We start from the raw sequence: 16,201 nt of genomic DNA, 5'->3' as shown, positions 1-16,201 counted from the left end.
CATACGTGCCAGCGAGCGCTGTGATTGGTTGACAAAGCTCGTTCCGCGCATGCGTAAAAGGTTTCAGCGCATCTAGCGCCATGAGCTGGCGCACAAATGACCCTCGTATTGTTGCGAAACAGTCGATCATAGAAGCCGCATTCTCCGGCACTAAACTGTGTACCGTATTTACTCAAATTTAAGCCGCACTCGAATCTAACCCGAACCTGAAAAATGAGACTCGAAATCAAGGGAAAAAAATTTTCCCGAATCTAAGCCGCACCTGAAATCTGAGACTCGAAAGTCAAGGGGAGAGAAAAGTTTTAGGCCGCACCTCCAAATCGAAACAAAGTTGGTCCATTGTAATATCAGACACAGTTTAGGTCAAATGAATGACGATACAGCTATAGCAGTTTGGTTTGAGTCATAAGCTTAGCAGTTAAGCTTTACCAGGTAGCCGTTGCTATGCGTCAGGCACTTCGTCCGTATTTATATGGGTACCCTTCCTTTTTCACGTGCTTCGTCTGGTTTGAATTGATTGCTTATTTTTCTTTGATCTGATAAGTGCCGTTCTCTTTGTTATAGGTGTTTACGTCACTCAGAGCTGAAAATGCATTACTGTACTGTGTCATGCATTGTTTGTTGCATTCTGATAACGAGTGTTTACGACCTGTCGCCGCTCGTGGCTACCGCCGCTTACAATTAAAAAAAAAAGGGAGGAATCGTCTCATTAGCAAAACAATGGCAAGAGACTGCTTTCTTTGATAATGATCAACAAGAATCAAATAATAGACTGCGTATGATAGAAGATGTTCTGAACGAGAGTTTAGCGAAAAATTTTCTCCGTTTCAAAATCTTTTCAGACGCCTCTTTAGTACATTACATTCTGCACAGAAATTAGAGTCAGCTTAGATTTAAAAATCTAATCAATTGCCGTGCTTCATTTCTGACTGTATCACTATTCGGCATAAGAATAATACGAATATAAACATGACATGATATGTATATTCTTCCGCGTTTGCTGTTGTCTCACTCTAGTTTCGTAGTTTATTAGGCAGCCGGGATTTAAATGAGATAGCAGCAAACACGAAAGAATACATGGCAAAATGTTTATATTCGTATTATTATTATGGTGGAGAGAATACTGCATGTGATTCACAATTCATAAAAGTTCCTATTAGCAACCATCTCTTCTCACAGGTAGGCAAAATTCAGAACGCAGAGTTGGCCATATTGGGAAACATCCCAAACAGTATTGCCAGTTGGAGTTTCATAGTGCATTGAAATGCTGCTACATTCGAAGATGAACAATACGGAATTTGTATCTACTTCGTTGGATAATGTATGAAAATGCAGTGGTAGAAACTCAGGGCGGAGAAAAAAAGCTCGTCTTCCACCTTTTTTTAAATTTATTTACTGACGCAGAGGTTTTGGTGCCAGTATTTGTCTATGTGCCTGCGAAGCGCTACATATATTCGACGACAGAAGTTAGTTGTGGCGGCACCTACCAACATTTTTCAGAACTTCCGCGTTGCACTCGATTCTAAGCCGCAGGCGGTTTTTTGGATTACAAAAACCGGAAAAAAAGTGCGGCTTAGATTCGAGTAAATACGGTAAGCGTTCTCACTTATGAACCGCAAAGGCTGCTTGGGAATATGACCTGAAGTAAAAGTACACATGTTTTCCACACGAAAAAAATAGTGATGAATTTGGTTTTCACATTTTTATTCAATAATTTTACTCATTATTTTACACGATTTGGTGAAAGGTGGCCGCGGAGCCCCTAGAAAGAGCTGGTGGACCCCTAAGGGGTCTGTGGACCACATGTTGGGAAGCCCTGATTTAGAGAAAGCTTTTGACAAAACTGGCTGGATTACACTCTTTAAAATTTTGAAGTTAGTAGGAATAAAATACAAAGAGCAAAAGATTATTTACAACTTGTATAGAAACCAGAGTGCTGTTACAAAAAACAAAGGGCATGAAAGCAAAACAGCACTTAAGAAGGGAGTTAGACAGCTGTGTAGCATCTCAGCAATGTTATTCGACCTTTATATTGAGCAAGCAGTAAAGGAAACGAAGGAGAAATTATGAAAGGAAATTGAGGATCAGAAAGAGGAAATAAAAACTTTGAGGTCTGTCAATGACATTGTAATTCTGTTGAAGATTGCAAATGAGTTAGAAGAGCAGTTGAATGAAAGGGATAATGCCCTGAAAAGAAATAAGGTCAAACACACAAAAGTATAATGAGAGTAATGGAATGCAACCACGTTAAATGAAGCAACACTAAGAAAATTATATTTGGAAATGACACACTAAAAGTAGAAGATCAGTTCTGTTATTTAAAGTTAAGTGTTAGAACGTATTTTCTGCATATATTTGTCTGGAATGTAGCCTAGTATGGAAGTGAAACATGGATGATAAGTAGTTCAGACAAGAGGAGAATAGGAACTTTTGAAATCTGATGCTACAGAAGAATCCTGATGGATAAATGAGTAAGTAATGACGAGGAACTGAATAGAATTGGAGAAAAAAAGAGACATAAGGGACAACTTGACTAAAAGAAGGTTTTGGTCGACAGGACACATATGAGGCATCAAGAAATCATCAATTCGGCACTTTGTTGAAGGGAGGGGGAGTGGATAAGAATTTTAGAGAGAACCAGGGAACAAATATAGAAAAAGCAGGTTCAAATGCCTATACATTGTGCAGAGGTGAAGAGGTTTCCACAGAATAGACTCTAATATGACTAGTATTATGTGGCAGTTAACTTCTGTCACTTACTTGTTGCCACATTGGCTGCCTGCTACTGATCGGTTATAGGTGACACAAATACGCCAGTCACTTCACAAATGCTGTAATGTGTAACACAAAGTAATGTCGGAAGAGTTCACCGTGAGGTATCATAGAAATGTGTTAAGTTCTGCTGACAGCTGATTTTAAGTCACCAATGACTGAACTGTGGCAGACAATGCATTTTACAGTCACAAATTTAAACTCATGTCCTAATATAACAACCACCCTGTGCTGTGCAGTGTATCCAAGAGAATGGTGGTCGACAAGCTGCTGCGGAACTAAAATCATGATCACTTTATTCACAGCAATTAAAGCTAACCTCAATAAGCAAACTCAGTTTCAGCACTAAAGTCAAAATACAGTTTATCACTATCATTGGTTACCAGAAACTATCCTCATGCTGGCTACACGAGCTGCCCCATCATCAACTGATGAACAGTCACGGTTGGCACTTGGTTGCAAATTATAGGTGTCACAGGAAGATTGTAAATGAAAAAGTAATGATAGGAAGAAAAAAAGAGCTATTTAAAAAGTCAATAAGATGATGAAAATGACAGAACAAAGTATTATAAATAAAAATATTACATTTTAATTAATTACCTGAATAAAATTAATAATCAAAGTATTTTGATTAGATTTAGAAATAAAAATAATATTACTACCTTTGACAAGATTTGAACATACGACGTCTACACATCACATTTGTACATGAACTGCAGCACTGTGCCACTATCTTGAGTTAGGTTATTACATCTGTGAGTGTAACAACTCTGTATGTGAGACTGAATGGCATCTCGTGTAAAAGGATCATCATTGTGTGTGTGTTTTCTTGTTTTTGGTAACATTACCACATGTGATGAAATGTGAAATAAAAGGCCCAGACTCAGGATGCAGGATCCAAACTCATCGAGGAAGCCGGACAAGAAATTGGAAGTGAGCTGAACAGTTGTCACAATTTGATTCGGGCATGATGAAGAAGTGCTCTGACTGGAGGAAACCACCTCCAACGCATGAAGTGACAACTATCAAGCAGTTTTAATTGGACTATAGGATGGAGATCTGCATCAAACCTGTCCTCAGACTAATGATAGAGCTGCATAACAAGTGAGCTACCTCGAGCCGCCTCCAGCGATGCACATTGAGCGGGTTCTGCAGCTCCTCTTCCAGGGCCCGGCACTTGAGCTTCTCGTGGGTCAGATTCCGCTCCAGGTGAAGGATCTCCTGTCTCAGGTCACTCATGTTGTTCACTTTGGTTGTCATCTGCGTCTTCTCCTGCCTACAAAACAAATGCCGACCACCCAAAACATCTGCAGTTAGTGCTGACAGTGATAGTGAAAAAACTGTTGGCCTCAATAACTCAACATGAGCACTATAGCTTTGACGTATTAAATCTATAATTATTAATCATTCCCTCTGTCACTAGTGGTCATGATAACATTATGTTGTTACAACATTAAAATATGTGGGGTCCCAAAAAGGGATTTCACCAAGGAAGTATTAGTGATAACCTGATGCAATTGTGATTTTATGCTTCTCTCATGACTAGTGTGTGTAGTGACTCATTTGTTTACCTTCACTTACTTTCAGTTGCCAGTGACAACACGTAAACAGCAAGGTGGGTAGAAACATGTCATTGGAGCAAAGAAACTGGATTTTAAAGTATTAATGGAAATGTGAAAACATTAAAGAAGAGCAGAGAGGATGGCAGGCAGAGTCTCATATGGCAACACCGTCACATTTAACAATTATAAAATTACCTGACAAATCTTAGAGGGAAGGAAATGTGTGTGATCTCGAGAGGGAAACGTATGACAGGAAGAAATCAGTAGAGGATCAAAGAGGCCCAGTGGTACAAGCTTTCACAAAAACCCCAAAGAAGCCTGTATGGCAAGGTGCACGTAATTCTGGTGTAAGCAAATGAAGTGTTCAGTGCCTTTTGAAGCAGGCTGCTTCCCACAACGAATGAGTATGACCTGGACAGGCATCATGAATTTTGTGAATCGTTTTGCAAATAATGAACAGCTGACTCTTGTCACTGGTCTGATAAGGCAACATTTAAATTGAATGGAACCATCAATCGCCATAACTATGTGTTTGGTGCTAGAGATAAACCCCACATTACAGAAGATGAAACTGTTAATCTTACTGTGTTACCAATGTGGTGTGGTAAGTCTGTCAGAGAATTTGTTGGACATCCTTTGTTTGAAGGAACAACCATGTTGCAGGAACAAATTGCACCAGCTGTTCACTAAATGTACCAAAATGATGATTTTTTTTCTCAACAAGATGATGCACTGCCACATTACAATTGTGAGAAATGTGTTGAAAGACGCCATTGTGGCGAACCCTGAAGCACACCGTCTATACTGCAAAGCCGCGTATGCTGAATGACGTGAGAGGGTTGACAGTGACTGCCTCTGAATCCATTCCAGTGGCAACTAAAGAATATCAAAGCGCATATTCTATGTTCAATCATCAGAGAGATGAAAATGTGACATGTTGAAATATGTGGGTACAGAACTGAAGAACAGAATAAATCACTCAATAGAGCAAGTGCAAAGAATCCCATACTAATCTGATGGGATGCCTGCTCGATTCTGTTCTCTTCTAGCACTAGTTAACTTCAGGTTTCTGTGTCAATGGACCACGCCGCATGACTGTAGAAAGGAACAGACCTTCCCAGTGTATAAGAACTATCATGAGACTCATGTGCACAACCTATCCCTAATCGAAGTCCTCAATCTTTCCTCTCCCACATCCACACCGGCTGTTCAGAGCATCCTCCTACAGGCCAACTGCAAATTATAACAGCATGCCACCCTCCACCTCAAAAAACTATCCAATCTCCTGGTTTCCCACCTCCGGAAAGGCAACTCACACACCCTCCACAACCTTTCCAACAAACCTCAACTTCCTCTCATTTCACACAGACCCAGTCTCTCCCATCTACTAAATCTCCCACTTCCAGCTCCACTCCCCCCAACACCTCAAAATTCTAGTCAACACAATCTGGAACCACAACACCCCAATTCAGTAGTTAACCTTTCCTCCAAACCTCTCTCCCAATCCGAAACCTCTGTCCTATCCAAAGGCCTCACCTTCAGCCCCATTCCCAGATTCAACCAAACTGCCCTTGTCAAAGATTTACTGTCCAACACTCGTACTCTCTGCTGGAAATATCACTTTTCCACAAAGAAAAATAATCCTGATCCCACTCCTAATGATCCAACTCCCCAAGACACTATCCAAATTGAACCCTGCCTGGAACAGTTCCAACCTCCATCACAGCGGGACCCACCTCCTCTTCCTCAAAATCACCCTCTCCAAACCTTCCAGGAATTCCTCACTTCCAGCCTTGCCTCTCAATCTTTCTTGAAAAACCTTAATCCTACTCCCAACATCACCACAGCCGAAGCCCAGGCTATCCGTGATCTGAAAGCTGACCGATCCATCATCATTCTTCCAGCTGACAAGGGTTCCACGACTGTGGTACTTGATCATCAGGAGTATGTGACTGAGGGACTGCGTCAGCTTTCAGACAACACTACATACAAAGTTTGCCACGGTAATCCCATTCCTGCTGTTCAGGCAGAGCTTCAAGGAATCCTCAGAGCCTTAGGCCCCCTACAAAACCTTTCACCTGACTCCATCAACCTCCTGACCCCACCGACACCTCGCACTCCTACTTTCTACCTACTTCCTAAAATTCACAAACCCAAACATCCCGGCCGCCCCATTGTAGCTGGTTACCAAGCCCCCACAGAACGTATCTCTGCCTACGTAGATCAACACCTTCAACCCAGTACATGCAGTCTCCCATCCTTCATCAAAGACACCAAGCACTTTCTTGAACGCCTGGAATCCTTACCCAGTCTGTTACCCCCAGAAACCACCCTTGTAACCATTGATGCCACTTCCCTATACACAAATATCCCGCACGTCCAGGGCCTCGCTGCAATGGAGCACTTCCTTTCACGCCGATCACCTGCCACCCTACCTAAAACCTCTTTCCTCATTACCTTAGCCAGCTTCATCCTGACTCACAACTTCTTCACTTTTGAAGGCCAGACATACCAACAATTAAAGGGAACAGCCATGGGTACCACGATGGCCCCCTCGTATGCCAAACTATTTATGGGTCGCTTAGAGGAAGCCTTCTTGGTTACCCAGGCCTGCCAACCCAAAGTTTGGTACAGATTTATTGACGACATCTTCATAATCTGGGCTCACAGTGAAGAAGAACTCCAGAATTTCCTCTCCAACCTCAACTCCTTTGGTTCCATCAGATTCACCTGGTCCTACTCCAAATACCATGCCACTTTCCTTGATGTTGACCTCCATCTGTCCAATGGCCAGCTTCACACATCCGTCCACATCAAACCCACCAACAAGCAACAGTACCTCCATTATGACAACTGCCACCCATTCCATACCAAACGGTCCCTTCCCTACAGCCTAGGCCTTCGTGGAAAACAAATCTGCTCCAGTCCAGAATCCCTGAACAATTACACCAACAACCTGAAAACAGCTTTCGCATCCCGCAACTACCCTCCCGACCTGGTACAGAAGCAAATAACCAGAGCCACTTCCTCATCCTCTCAAACCCAGAACCTCCCACAGAAGAACCACAAAAGTGCCCCACTTGAGACAGGATACTTTCCGGGACTGGATCAGACTCTGAATGTGGCTCTCCAGCAGGGATACGACTTCCTCAAATCCTGCCCTGAAATGAGATCCATCCTTCATGAAATCCTCCCCACTCCACCAAGAGTGTCTTTCCGCCATCCACCTAACCTTCGTAACTTCTTAGTTCATCCCTATGAAATCCCCAAACCACCTTCCCTGCCCTCTGGCTCCTACCCTTGTAACTACCCCCGGTGTAAAACCTGTCCCATGCACCCTCCCACCACCACCTACTCCAGTCCTGTAACCCAGAAGGTGTACACAATTAAAGGCAGAGCCATGTGTGAAAGCACCCACGTGATTTATCAACTGACCTGCCTACACTGTGACGCATTCTATGTGGGAATGACCAGCAACAAACTGTCCATTCGCATGAATGGACACAGGCAGACAGTGTTTGTTGGTAATGAGGATCACCCTGTGGCTAAACATGCCTTGGTGCACGGCCAGCACATCTTGGCACAGTGTTACACCATCTGGGTTATGTGGATACTTCCCACTAACACCAACCTGTCAGAACTCCGGAGATGGAAACTTGCCCTTCAATACATCCCCTCTTCCCATTATCCACCAGGCCTCAATCTCCGCTAATTTCAAGTTGCCGCCACTCATACCTCACCTGTCATTCAACAACATCTTTGCCTCTGCACTTCCGCCTCGACTGACATCTCTGCCCAAACTCTTTGCCTTTACAAATGTCTGCTTGTGTCTGTGTATGTGCGGATGGATATGTGTGTGTGTGTGCAAGTGTATACCTGTCCATTTTTCCCCCAAGGTAAGTCTCTCCACTCCCGGGATTGGAATGACTCCTTACCCTCTCCCTTAAAACCCACATCCTTTCATCTTTCCCTCTCCTTCCCTCTTTCCTGACGAAGCAACCGTTGGTTGCGAAAGCTTCAAATTTTGGGTATGTGTTTATGTGTTTTTTTATTGTGCCTATCTACCACCGCTTTCCCGTTTGGTAAGTCATGGAATCTTTGTTTTTAATGTATTTTTCCCATGTGGAATGTTTCTTTCTATTTTATTTATATTTAATAGATCATTTACATGTAACAGAAACAGATAAGAATCCATCATTATTTCGCCCCCTCCCCCCCTCATACCCCCCACCCCTCCACCCACCCACCCACCACCACTCTGCTTCCAGTCACAAACTTTGTTAACTATTGTATTATTTACTTATTTATTTATTTTGCGACATGTTTTGAGGGAATACCTCATCTTCAACCTAAATAGCATTACAAAGACAATCTCACAAAAAGATCACAGTCTTTTCATAAATACAAAAAAATAGTGATTGCTGGTGATTTCAATGTAGATTTCCTTAAAGACTCTCCCAATAAGAAGTTATTTGAGTTAGTAACACTATCATTCAACTTGTAATGTTCCCCACTAGGATAGCCACTTGCTCACAAACAGCCATTGATAATATCTTCATAGAAAAGTCCAATGAACAAAATTATATTACAAAACCAATAGTCAATGGCCTCTCAGACCATGACATGCAGTTCCTTCTGTTAAATGTTAATACTGAACAGGATATAAAATCTGTTAAATCTGAGCTCAAGATGGTAATCAGTAAGCCAAAAATTGATTATTTTAGGACACTCCTCAGAGACATTCACTGGACTGATGTTTACAGTGCTCATGGCATGAATGAAAAATATAACATTTTTGCTAATAAAGTGCTTACCTTATTCGAACACTGCTTTCCCCCAAAACTTACCAAGGTTAGAGCAAAGTCTACAAAGAAGCCATGGATTACTCAAGGAATAGGGGTATCTTGTAAAACAAAAAGAAAACTGTATCTGTCAATCCGAAACATTTCCAATGTTGATGCTATAGCACATTATAAGAAATACTGCAAAATACTAAAGACTGTAATACAGATGTCAAAGCAAATATATTACAAGGAAAAGATAGTCATATCAGATAACAAAATAAAGACAATATGGGACATAGTGAAGGAGGAGACCAGTAGAACCAGACATGAAGAGGAACAAATAGTATTAAGAGTAAATGATACATTAGTGACAGATGTGTATAGTGCTGCAGAACTTTTTAACAAACATTTTATAACTGTTACTGAAAAGATGGGGTTGTCAGGTTCGGTAGATGCTGCTATGGATTACCTTAGACCAGACATTTCAAGTAACTTCCATAATATGAATTTGACCCTCACTACCCCAACAGAAATACTGTCCATCATAAAATCTTTAAAATCAAAAACATTTAGTGGGTATGATGAAATATCAACAAAGTTAATTAAAGAATGTGATTCTGAGCTAAGTAACATATTAAGCTATCTGTGTAACCAGTCGTTTATCAGTGGAATATTTCCTGAATGGCTGAAATATGCTGAAGTCAAGCCACTGTTTAAGATGGTAGATAAAGAAATAGCATCAAATTTCCGTCCAATTTCACTGTTGCCAGCATTCTCAAAAATTTTCGAAAAAGTAATGTACAGTCATCTTTATAACCATCTTATCTCAAAGAACATACTGTCAAAGTCACAGTTTGGATTTCTAAAAGGTTCTGATATTGAGAAGGCTATCTACACTTACAGTGAAAATGTGCTTAATTCATTAGACAAAAAATTGCAGGCAACTGGTATATTTTGTGATCTGTCAAAGGCATTTGACTGTGTAAATCACAATATCCTTTTAAGAAAACTGGAATATTATAGAGTAACAGGAACTGCTGCAAAATGGTTCAAATCTTATATCTCTGGCAGGAAACAAAGGGCGTTATTAGGAAAGAGACATGTATCAAGCTATCAGGCATCATCCAACTGGGAACTAATTACATGTGGGGTCCCACAAGGTTCCATTTTGGGGCCCTTACTTTTTCTTGTGTATATCAATGACCTTTCATCAGTAACATTACCAGATGCCAAGTTTGTTTTGTTTGCCAATGATACAAACATTGCAATAAATAGCAAATCAAGTGTAGTCTTAGAAAGATAAGCCAATAAAATATTTGTGGACATTAATCACTGGTTCCTAGCCAATTCTTTGTCACTAAACTTTGAAAAAACACACTACATGCAGTTCAGAACTTGTAAGGGGTGTCCCAAGAGTATATGTCTAACATACGATGACAAGAAGATAGAAGAAGTGGACAATGTTAAATTCTTGGGATTACAGCTTGATAATAAATTCAACTGGGAGGAGCACACCACAGAACTGCTGAAGGGTCTTAACAAATCTCTGTTTGCAATGCGAATTTTGTCAGACATAGGGGATATAAAAATGAAAAATCTGGCATACTATGCTTACTTTCATTCCATAAAGTCATATGGGATTATTTTTTGGGGTAATTCATCAAGCCAAGCTAAAGTTTTCCGGGCACAAAAACGTGCAGTAAGAATTATATGTGGTGTGAACTCAAGAACATCCTGCAGAAGCCTGTTTAGGGAACTAGGGATACTAACTACTGCTTCCCAATATATTTATTCCTTAATGAAATTTGTCATTAAAAATATATCACTTTTCCAAACCAACAGCTCAATTCATGGAATCAATACTAGAAATAAGAATAATCTTCACAAGGATTTAAAGTCACTTAGTCTTGTACAAAAAGGTGTGCATTATTCAGGAACACACATTTTCAATAACTTGCCAGCAGCCATAAAAAGCTTACCAACCAATGAAATTCAGTTTAAGAGAAGCCTAAAGGATTTATTGGTGGCCAACTCCTTCTACTCCATTGATGAATTTCTTAGTAAAACCAACTGATTTGTATATAAGTACAACATAACTTCTGCACAGTGCAGTAATGTGTTCATTGAAAATTTGTGTGTGTGTGTGTGTGTGTGTGTGTGTGTGTAAGTATAATCTAACTTCTGCTCCATTTCAGTGCAGTAATGTGTTCATTGTAAATAAGTATTACAGTAGTTGTATTACATGTTTATTACCTTATAAATAAATAAATAAACTTTTTTATTTTAAATTCAGTTCATTAGTATTTGTAAAATGACTCTTAGTGTTCATTAAAAAATGACGATCATTCCACTTGGGAGCTGTGGAATAATACATTAACTTATTTGTTTTAGTTGTAAATATTTGTCATGTATTGTTGTTTTTCTGACATGTTCCACATCCTGGAGGACCTCCTCACTACGGATCAATTGGAATGAAAGTAAACCTAATCTAATCTAATCTTTGTTCTTCTGGCGTAACTAGTGGTTGACTGAATAAAAAACATTTGTCATACCTGCAACTTTTCTCCTCTTATCTGAGGGTGAGCTACTTTATTTGACAGTAGTTATTCTCTTATTTTTGGCCAAACTGAATTTTGCAAATATTTTCTGGAATAATTCTTTGCAGGCAATGTGCCATGGTTCACAGATAATAAAAGAAAATCATTTTCGTGTAATACTAAGAGTATGATAATGAACAAACATTTATTTGCTTCCAATTTAAATCTACATGGCCACCAGTAAGAACGTAAAAATTGGCATTGAAACTTACAGAAACTATTTTTCTTTATGAGTGACAATACTAATGACAGACTCATTTAAAATTAAAACCCAACCTATTCCCTTATTCCTTCCTGAGGAAGGTTCTAATACATCCTAGTCACTAAAATTAGTGTTTTCACTTGAAATGAGTCTATTGGCACCTGCAAAAGATAAGCACACAAAAATGTTTTGTCCGCATCGGTAGCCATTTCCCCTAGCGTCAAAATAGTTCATGACAGGATACACACAAAGTGAGAACTGCTTTAAAAGTGCAGAATGTTTGACAGACATGGTTTATACACCTCTGCAGTTGTTTAATAAGCCATTGGAAAGAAAACAGTGAAAAAACAGTGAATACCATTAGCAAATTTGATTGTTTACAGAGACCTTTACAGAGGGCAGATGTATCACTATGAATGAAATTTTAAGAAAATGTGCAATACAAAACCTGAAATGAGTCGAAGCTTGGCACGCAAAAAGTGCCTTTTAGGTTCCATGTTTATTCAACATAAGACCACAAAGTTCAGAGAAGAATTATCACCCAAAGCTTCCTTCCAAACTTATAAAATGAAGGAGACATTGTTTTTTAATTATTATAATGGTTGGCTTCACACTGCTCATGTAACTATGGATAAACTTGGATATTTGAGTGAGAAAGTCTTCCATACCCTCACAACAGTCCCAACTTGGCACCCTCTGACTATCATCTTTTTGATTCTGTGAACAACTGCATGGCTAAAGCTATGAGAAACTGCGGGATATACAGAAAGTAATACACCAATGGTTTTAGGAAGTTAGAACAGATTCATACCAGATGGGAACTTTTACACATACACAATAGTAGCAAAGAAACTGAATTTTGTTCTCATGGGAATCCACAGCCTCAATACGTTTTAAGTTAGAAAACACAGTCCAAACAGGCTGTTACCATATTTACTCGAATCTAAACCACACTCGAATCTAAGCCACACCTGAAAAATGAGACTTGAAATCAAGGAAAAAAAAATTTCCCGAATCTAAGCTGCACGTGAAATTTGAGACTCGAAATTCAAGGGGAGAGAAAAGTTTTAGACCGCACCTCCAAATCGAAACAAAGTTGGTCCATTGTAACATGAGACACAAGTTAGGTCGAATGGATAAAGATACAGCTACAGTAGTTTGGTTCGAGTCGTAAGCTTAAAAGATAAGCTTTGCAAAGTAGCCATTGCTATGTGTCAAGCACTCCGTCCTTATTTGTACGGGTACCCTTTCTTTTTCACATGCTTCTTCTGGTTTGAATCAATTGCTTATTTTGCTTTGATCTGGTAAGTGCCGTTCTCTTTGTTATAGGTGTTTACGTCACTCTAAGCTGAAAATGCATTACTGTACTGTGTCACGCATTGTTTGTTGCATTATGATAATGAGTGTTTACAACCTGATGCTTTTGAGCGCTCTACCACCGCTTTCTAAAAAAAAAAAAAAAAAAAAAGAGAGAGAGAGAGAGGAAATATCTCATAAGCGAAACAATGGCAAGGGACTGCTATTTGTTGTTACTTACACTGCAGCTTTTTTTGATAATGATCAACAAGAACGAAATAGTAGATTGTGTATGACAGAAGATGTTCTGAAGGAGAGTTTAGCGAAAATTTTTCTCCGTGTGAAAATCTTTGCAGGTGCCTCTTATTACATTACATTCTGCACACAAATTAGTCATCTTAGATTTAAAAATCTAGTCAGTTGTCGTGCTTCATTTCTGACTGTGCCACTATTCAGCATAAGAATAAAAATGACATGATATGTATATTCTTCCGCATTTGTTGTTGTCTCACTCTAGTTTCATAGTTTATTAGGCAGACAGGATTTAAATGAGACAGCAGCAAACACGAAAGAATATGTGGCATAATGTTTACATTCTTCTGCTTTATTTACTGACGCAGAGGTTTTGGCGCCAGTATTTATCTTTGTGCCTGCAGAGCATGCTTGTGTAGCGCTACATATATTAGACGGCAGAAGTTAGTTGTGGCGGCACCTACCAACATTTTTCAGAACTTCCGCTTACTTTGCAATCGATTCTAAGCCGCAAGGAGTTTTTTGGATTACAAAAACCCGGAAAAAAGTGCGGCTTAGATTCGAGTAAATATGGTATATGAAACTTCCTGGCAGTTTAAACCAGTGTGTCAGGGCAAGACTCAAACTCAGGACCCTTGCCTTTCATAATCAAGTGACTGGGCTACCCAAGCTCAACACACGACCCATCCTCGGAGCTTTACTTCCACCAGTACCTCATCTCCTACCTTCCAAACTTCACAGAACCTCTAGCACAAAACTTGCAAGACAAATACTCCTACAAGAAAGGATATCTCTGCAGGTCGTGAGTTGTGCTCACATAGCACAGTTGGTAGAGCACTTGTCAATGAGAAGCAAAGGTCCTGACTTCGAGTACCAGTCTGGCACACAATTTTAAACTGCTAGGAAGCTCCATATCAGCACAAACACAACTGCAGAGTGAAAAGTCATATATTTTGACAGTTAATTAAATAGACAGCATGTAAGTAAAGATACACATCACTTTCACATGTGTGTATAGCACAAACATAATCTGATTATTACTAATGGATGTATGAAAATGACTAACAGTGAAAGTTAGCTAATAGCATCGACAATAAAACAGCCTGTTTGGATCACATCTTCTTTCTCAAACAAAACAGATTATATTGAAAAGTGACAGCGAGATTGTACTCAAATAATGTCATGGTTTATTAAAAACTAAAAATTAATATTCATAACAAAGGGTTATGAGCCACACTCCGGCTCATCTCGGTGCCATTGACAGGTTGGCGTCACGTACTGGGATTATCGTCTATCGTTTTCTTCCTCTGTTCACTGGTGCCACTACGTTTGCTCGCTTTGTCTGTGCTTCTGTGGCATTAGCAGAGCTTATCGATAGCAAGTACTGTGGTACTATCTTCGGAGCGACCTCTAGTATTTCCAGGTCGTCGTGTGTCAGCTAGTTGGCTTAGGAAGGAGGAGCAGTGAGGTCCGCACAGTGCCAGTACTCGCCAGGACAGCTGGTGATACGTGTACTGCCCAATGGAAGGATGTGGTCACGAGAGTGCACGACCATGTCGAGATCCAGATTCAGCAAGTTTAAGTTGAATGGATCTTAATTTTGGGTAGCGCAACCTTCACTGGTGTGTGTGTGTGTGTGTGTGTGTGTGTGTGTGTGTGTGTGTGTGTGTGTGTGTGTGTGTGTGTCCATCCATGGAAGTGACCTCAAAGCAATAAGCTGTCAGTCGACAAGTCCTACCGGCACCTTCCCTTGCCTGACTTGAGCGGGGACGACCATTGGTTTGTCATTCGGTCAGTTGTCTCATGTGTTTGCATCAACTTGTGGTTCGTGCTTGTTGTTTCACAGTGACTGTTGTTAGCATTGTTTGAGTTGTTGGTGAAATTGTTTTTGAGGGTCCATGTGTATCTAGTGTGTTTGTTGATCAGTTATTTTAACACTGTCTGCATACTGCATTTGTGGAGTGGTGTTTTAAAAGCTGGATTCTACAGATGCAGTGCTGTCTGTCACTTCGCCCTCACCTGAATTATTCCATCATTGTACTGGTTATCAGATGTAAGGTCGATTTGGTAAGACGGTTGGTCGGCGTTTAAACTGTCCCTAATTTGAGTTGCCATCCCGTTACGTGAGCATAACGCTTGGCTGCCTGTCTCACCGTACGCAGCTACAGGGACTTTTCTCAGGTCGATCCTTGGAGCACTGTCTGTGGATGACTCCCTTCTTTATTTGGTCTGATTGTGTCAATTGTTTAAAAATAATATTTTGTCGAAATGATTCAGCCGACAAGTACTTCGAATTCTTCTTAGTAAAGCCTTTAGTCATCAGTGTAGCTTTTGGCACAGTCAATTTATTGGTGATTGTTTTAAAATTTATTTTGGTATTTTAATGTGTAATTGTCTTCCTCATTTGTAATTCAGGCCTTCAGCCATTAATTGTTGTGAAGTATTGTTCCGGGCCTTCATCCAACAAAAAATTTGAATTCTTTCTTAATAAGGCCTTCAGCCATCAGTGTAGTTTGAGTCACAGTCAATTTTTTTAAAATGACTGTTTTACTATTATTTTGGTATTTTCAATGTGTAGTTGTCTTCCTCACTTGTAATTCAGGCCTTCAGCCACTAATTGTTCTTAAGTATTGCTCGTGGCCTTCAGCCGACAAATAATTTGAATTCTTCTTAAGAAGGCTTAGAGCCGTCAGAGCAGCTTGTGTTAGTCATTTTTTTTTTAAATGGTTGTTTTTA

The 16,201-nt window shown here is 40.0% G+C and overlaps 1 protein-coding gene across 1 annotated transcript in view; it reads right to left on the bottom strand.

Annotated features, from left to right (window-relative positions):
- LOC124716668 (cilia- and flagella-associated protein 58-like) overlaps window positions 1-16,201 on the bottom strand; it is a 300,831-nt gene that overhangs the window by 22,246 nt on the left and 262,384 nt on the right. Inside the window, exon 16 of the mRNA XM_047243206.1 lies at window positions 3,886-4,048. Within this exon, the coding sequence (XP_047099162.1) occupies window positions 3,886-4,048 (163 nt within the window). The remainder of the gene's footprint in view (window positions 1-3,885; window positions 4,049-16,201) is intronic.

The sequence above is a fragment of the Schistocerca piceifrons genome, chromosome 9 (assembly GCF_021461385.2).
Source record: "Schistocerca piceifrons isolate TAMUIC-IGC-003096 chromosome 9, iqSchPice1.1, whole genome shotgun sequence".
Lineage (NCBI taxonomy): Eukaryota > Metazoa > Arthropoda > Insecta > Orthoptera > Acrididae > Schistocerca > Schistocerca piceifrons.
Note: the sequence above shows the minus strand (reverse complement) of the source record. Positions and strands in the feature narration are given on the sequence as shown.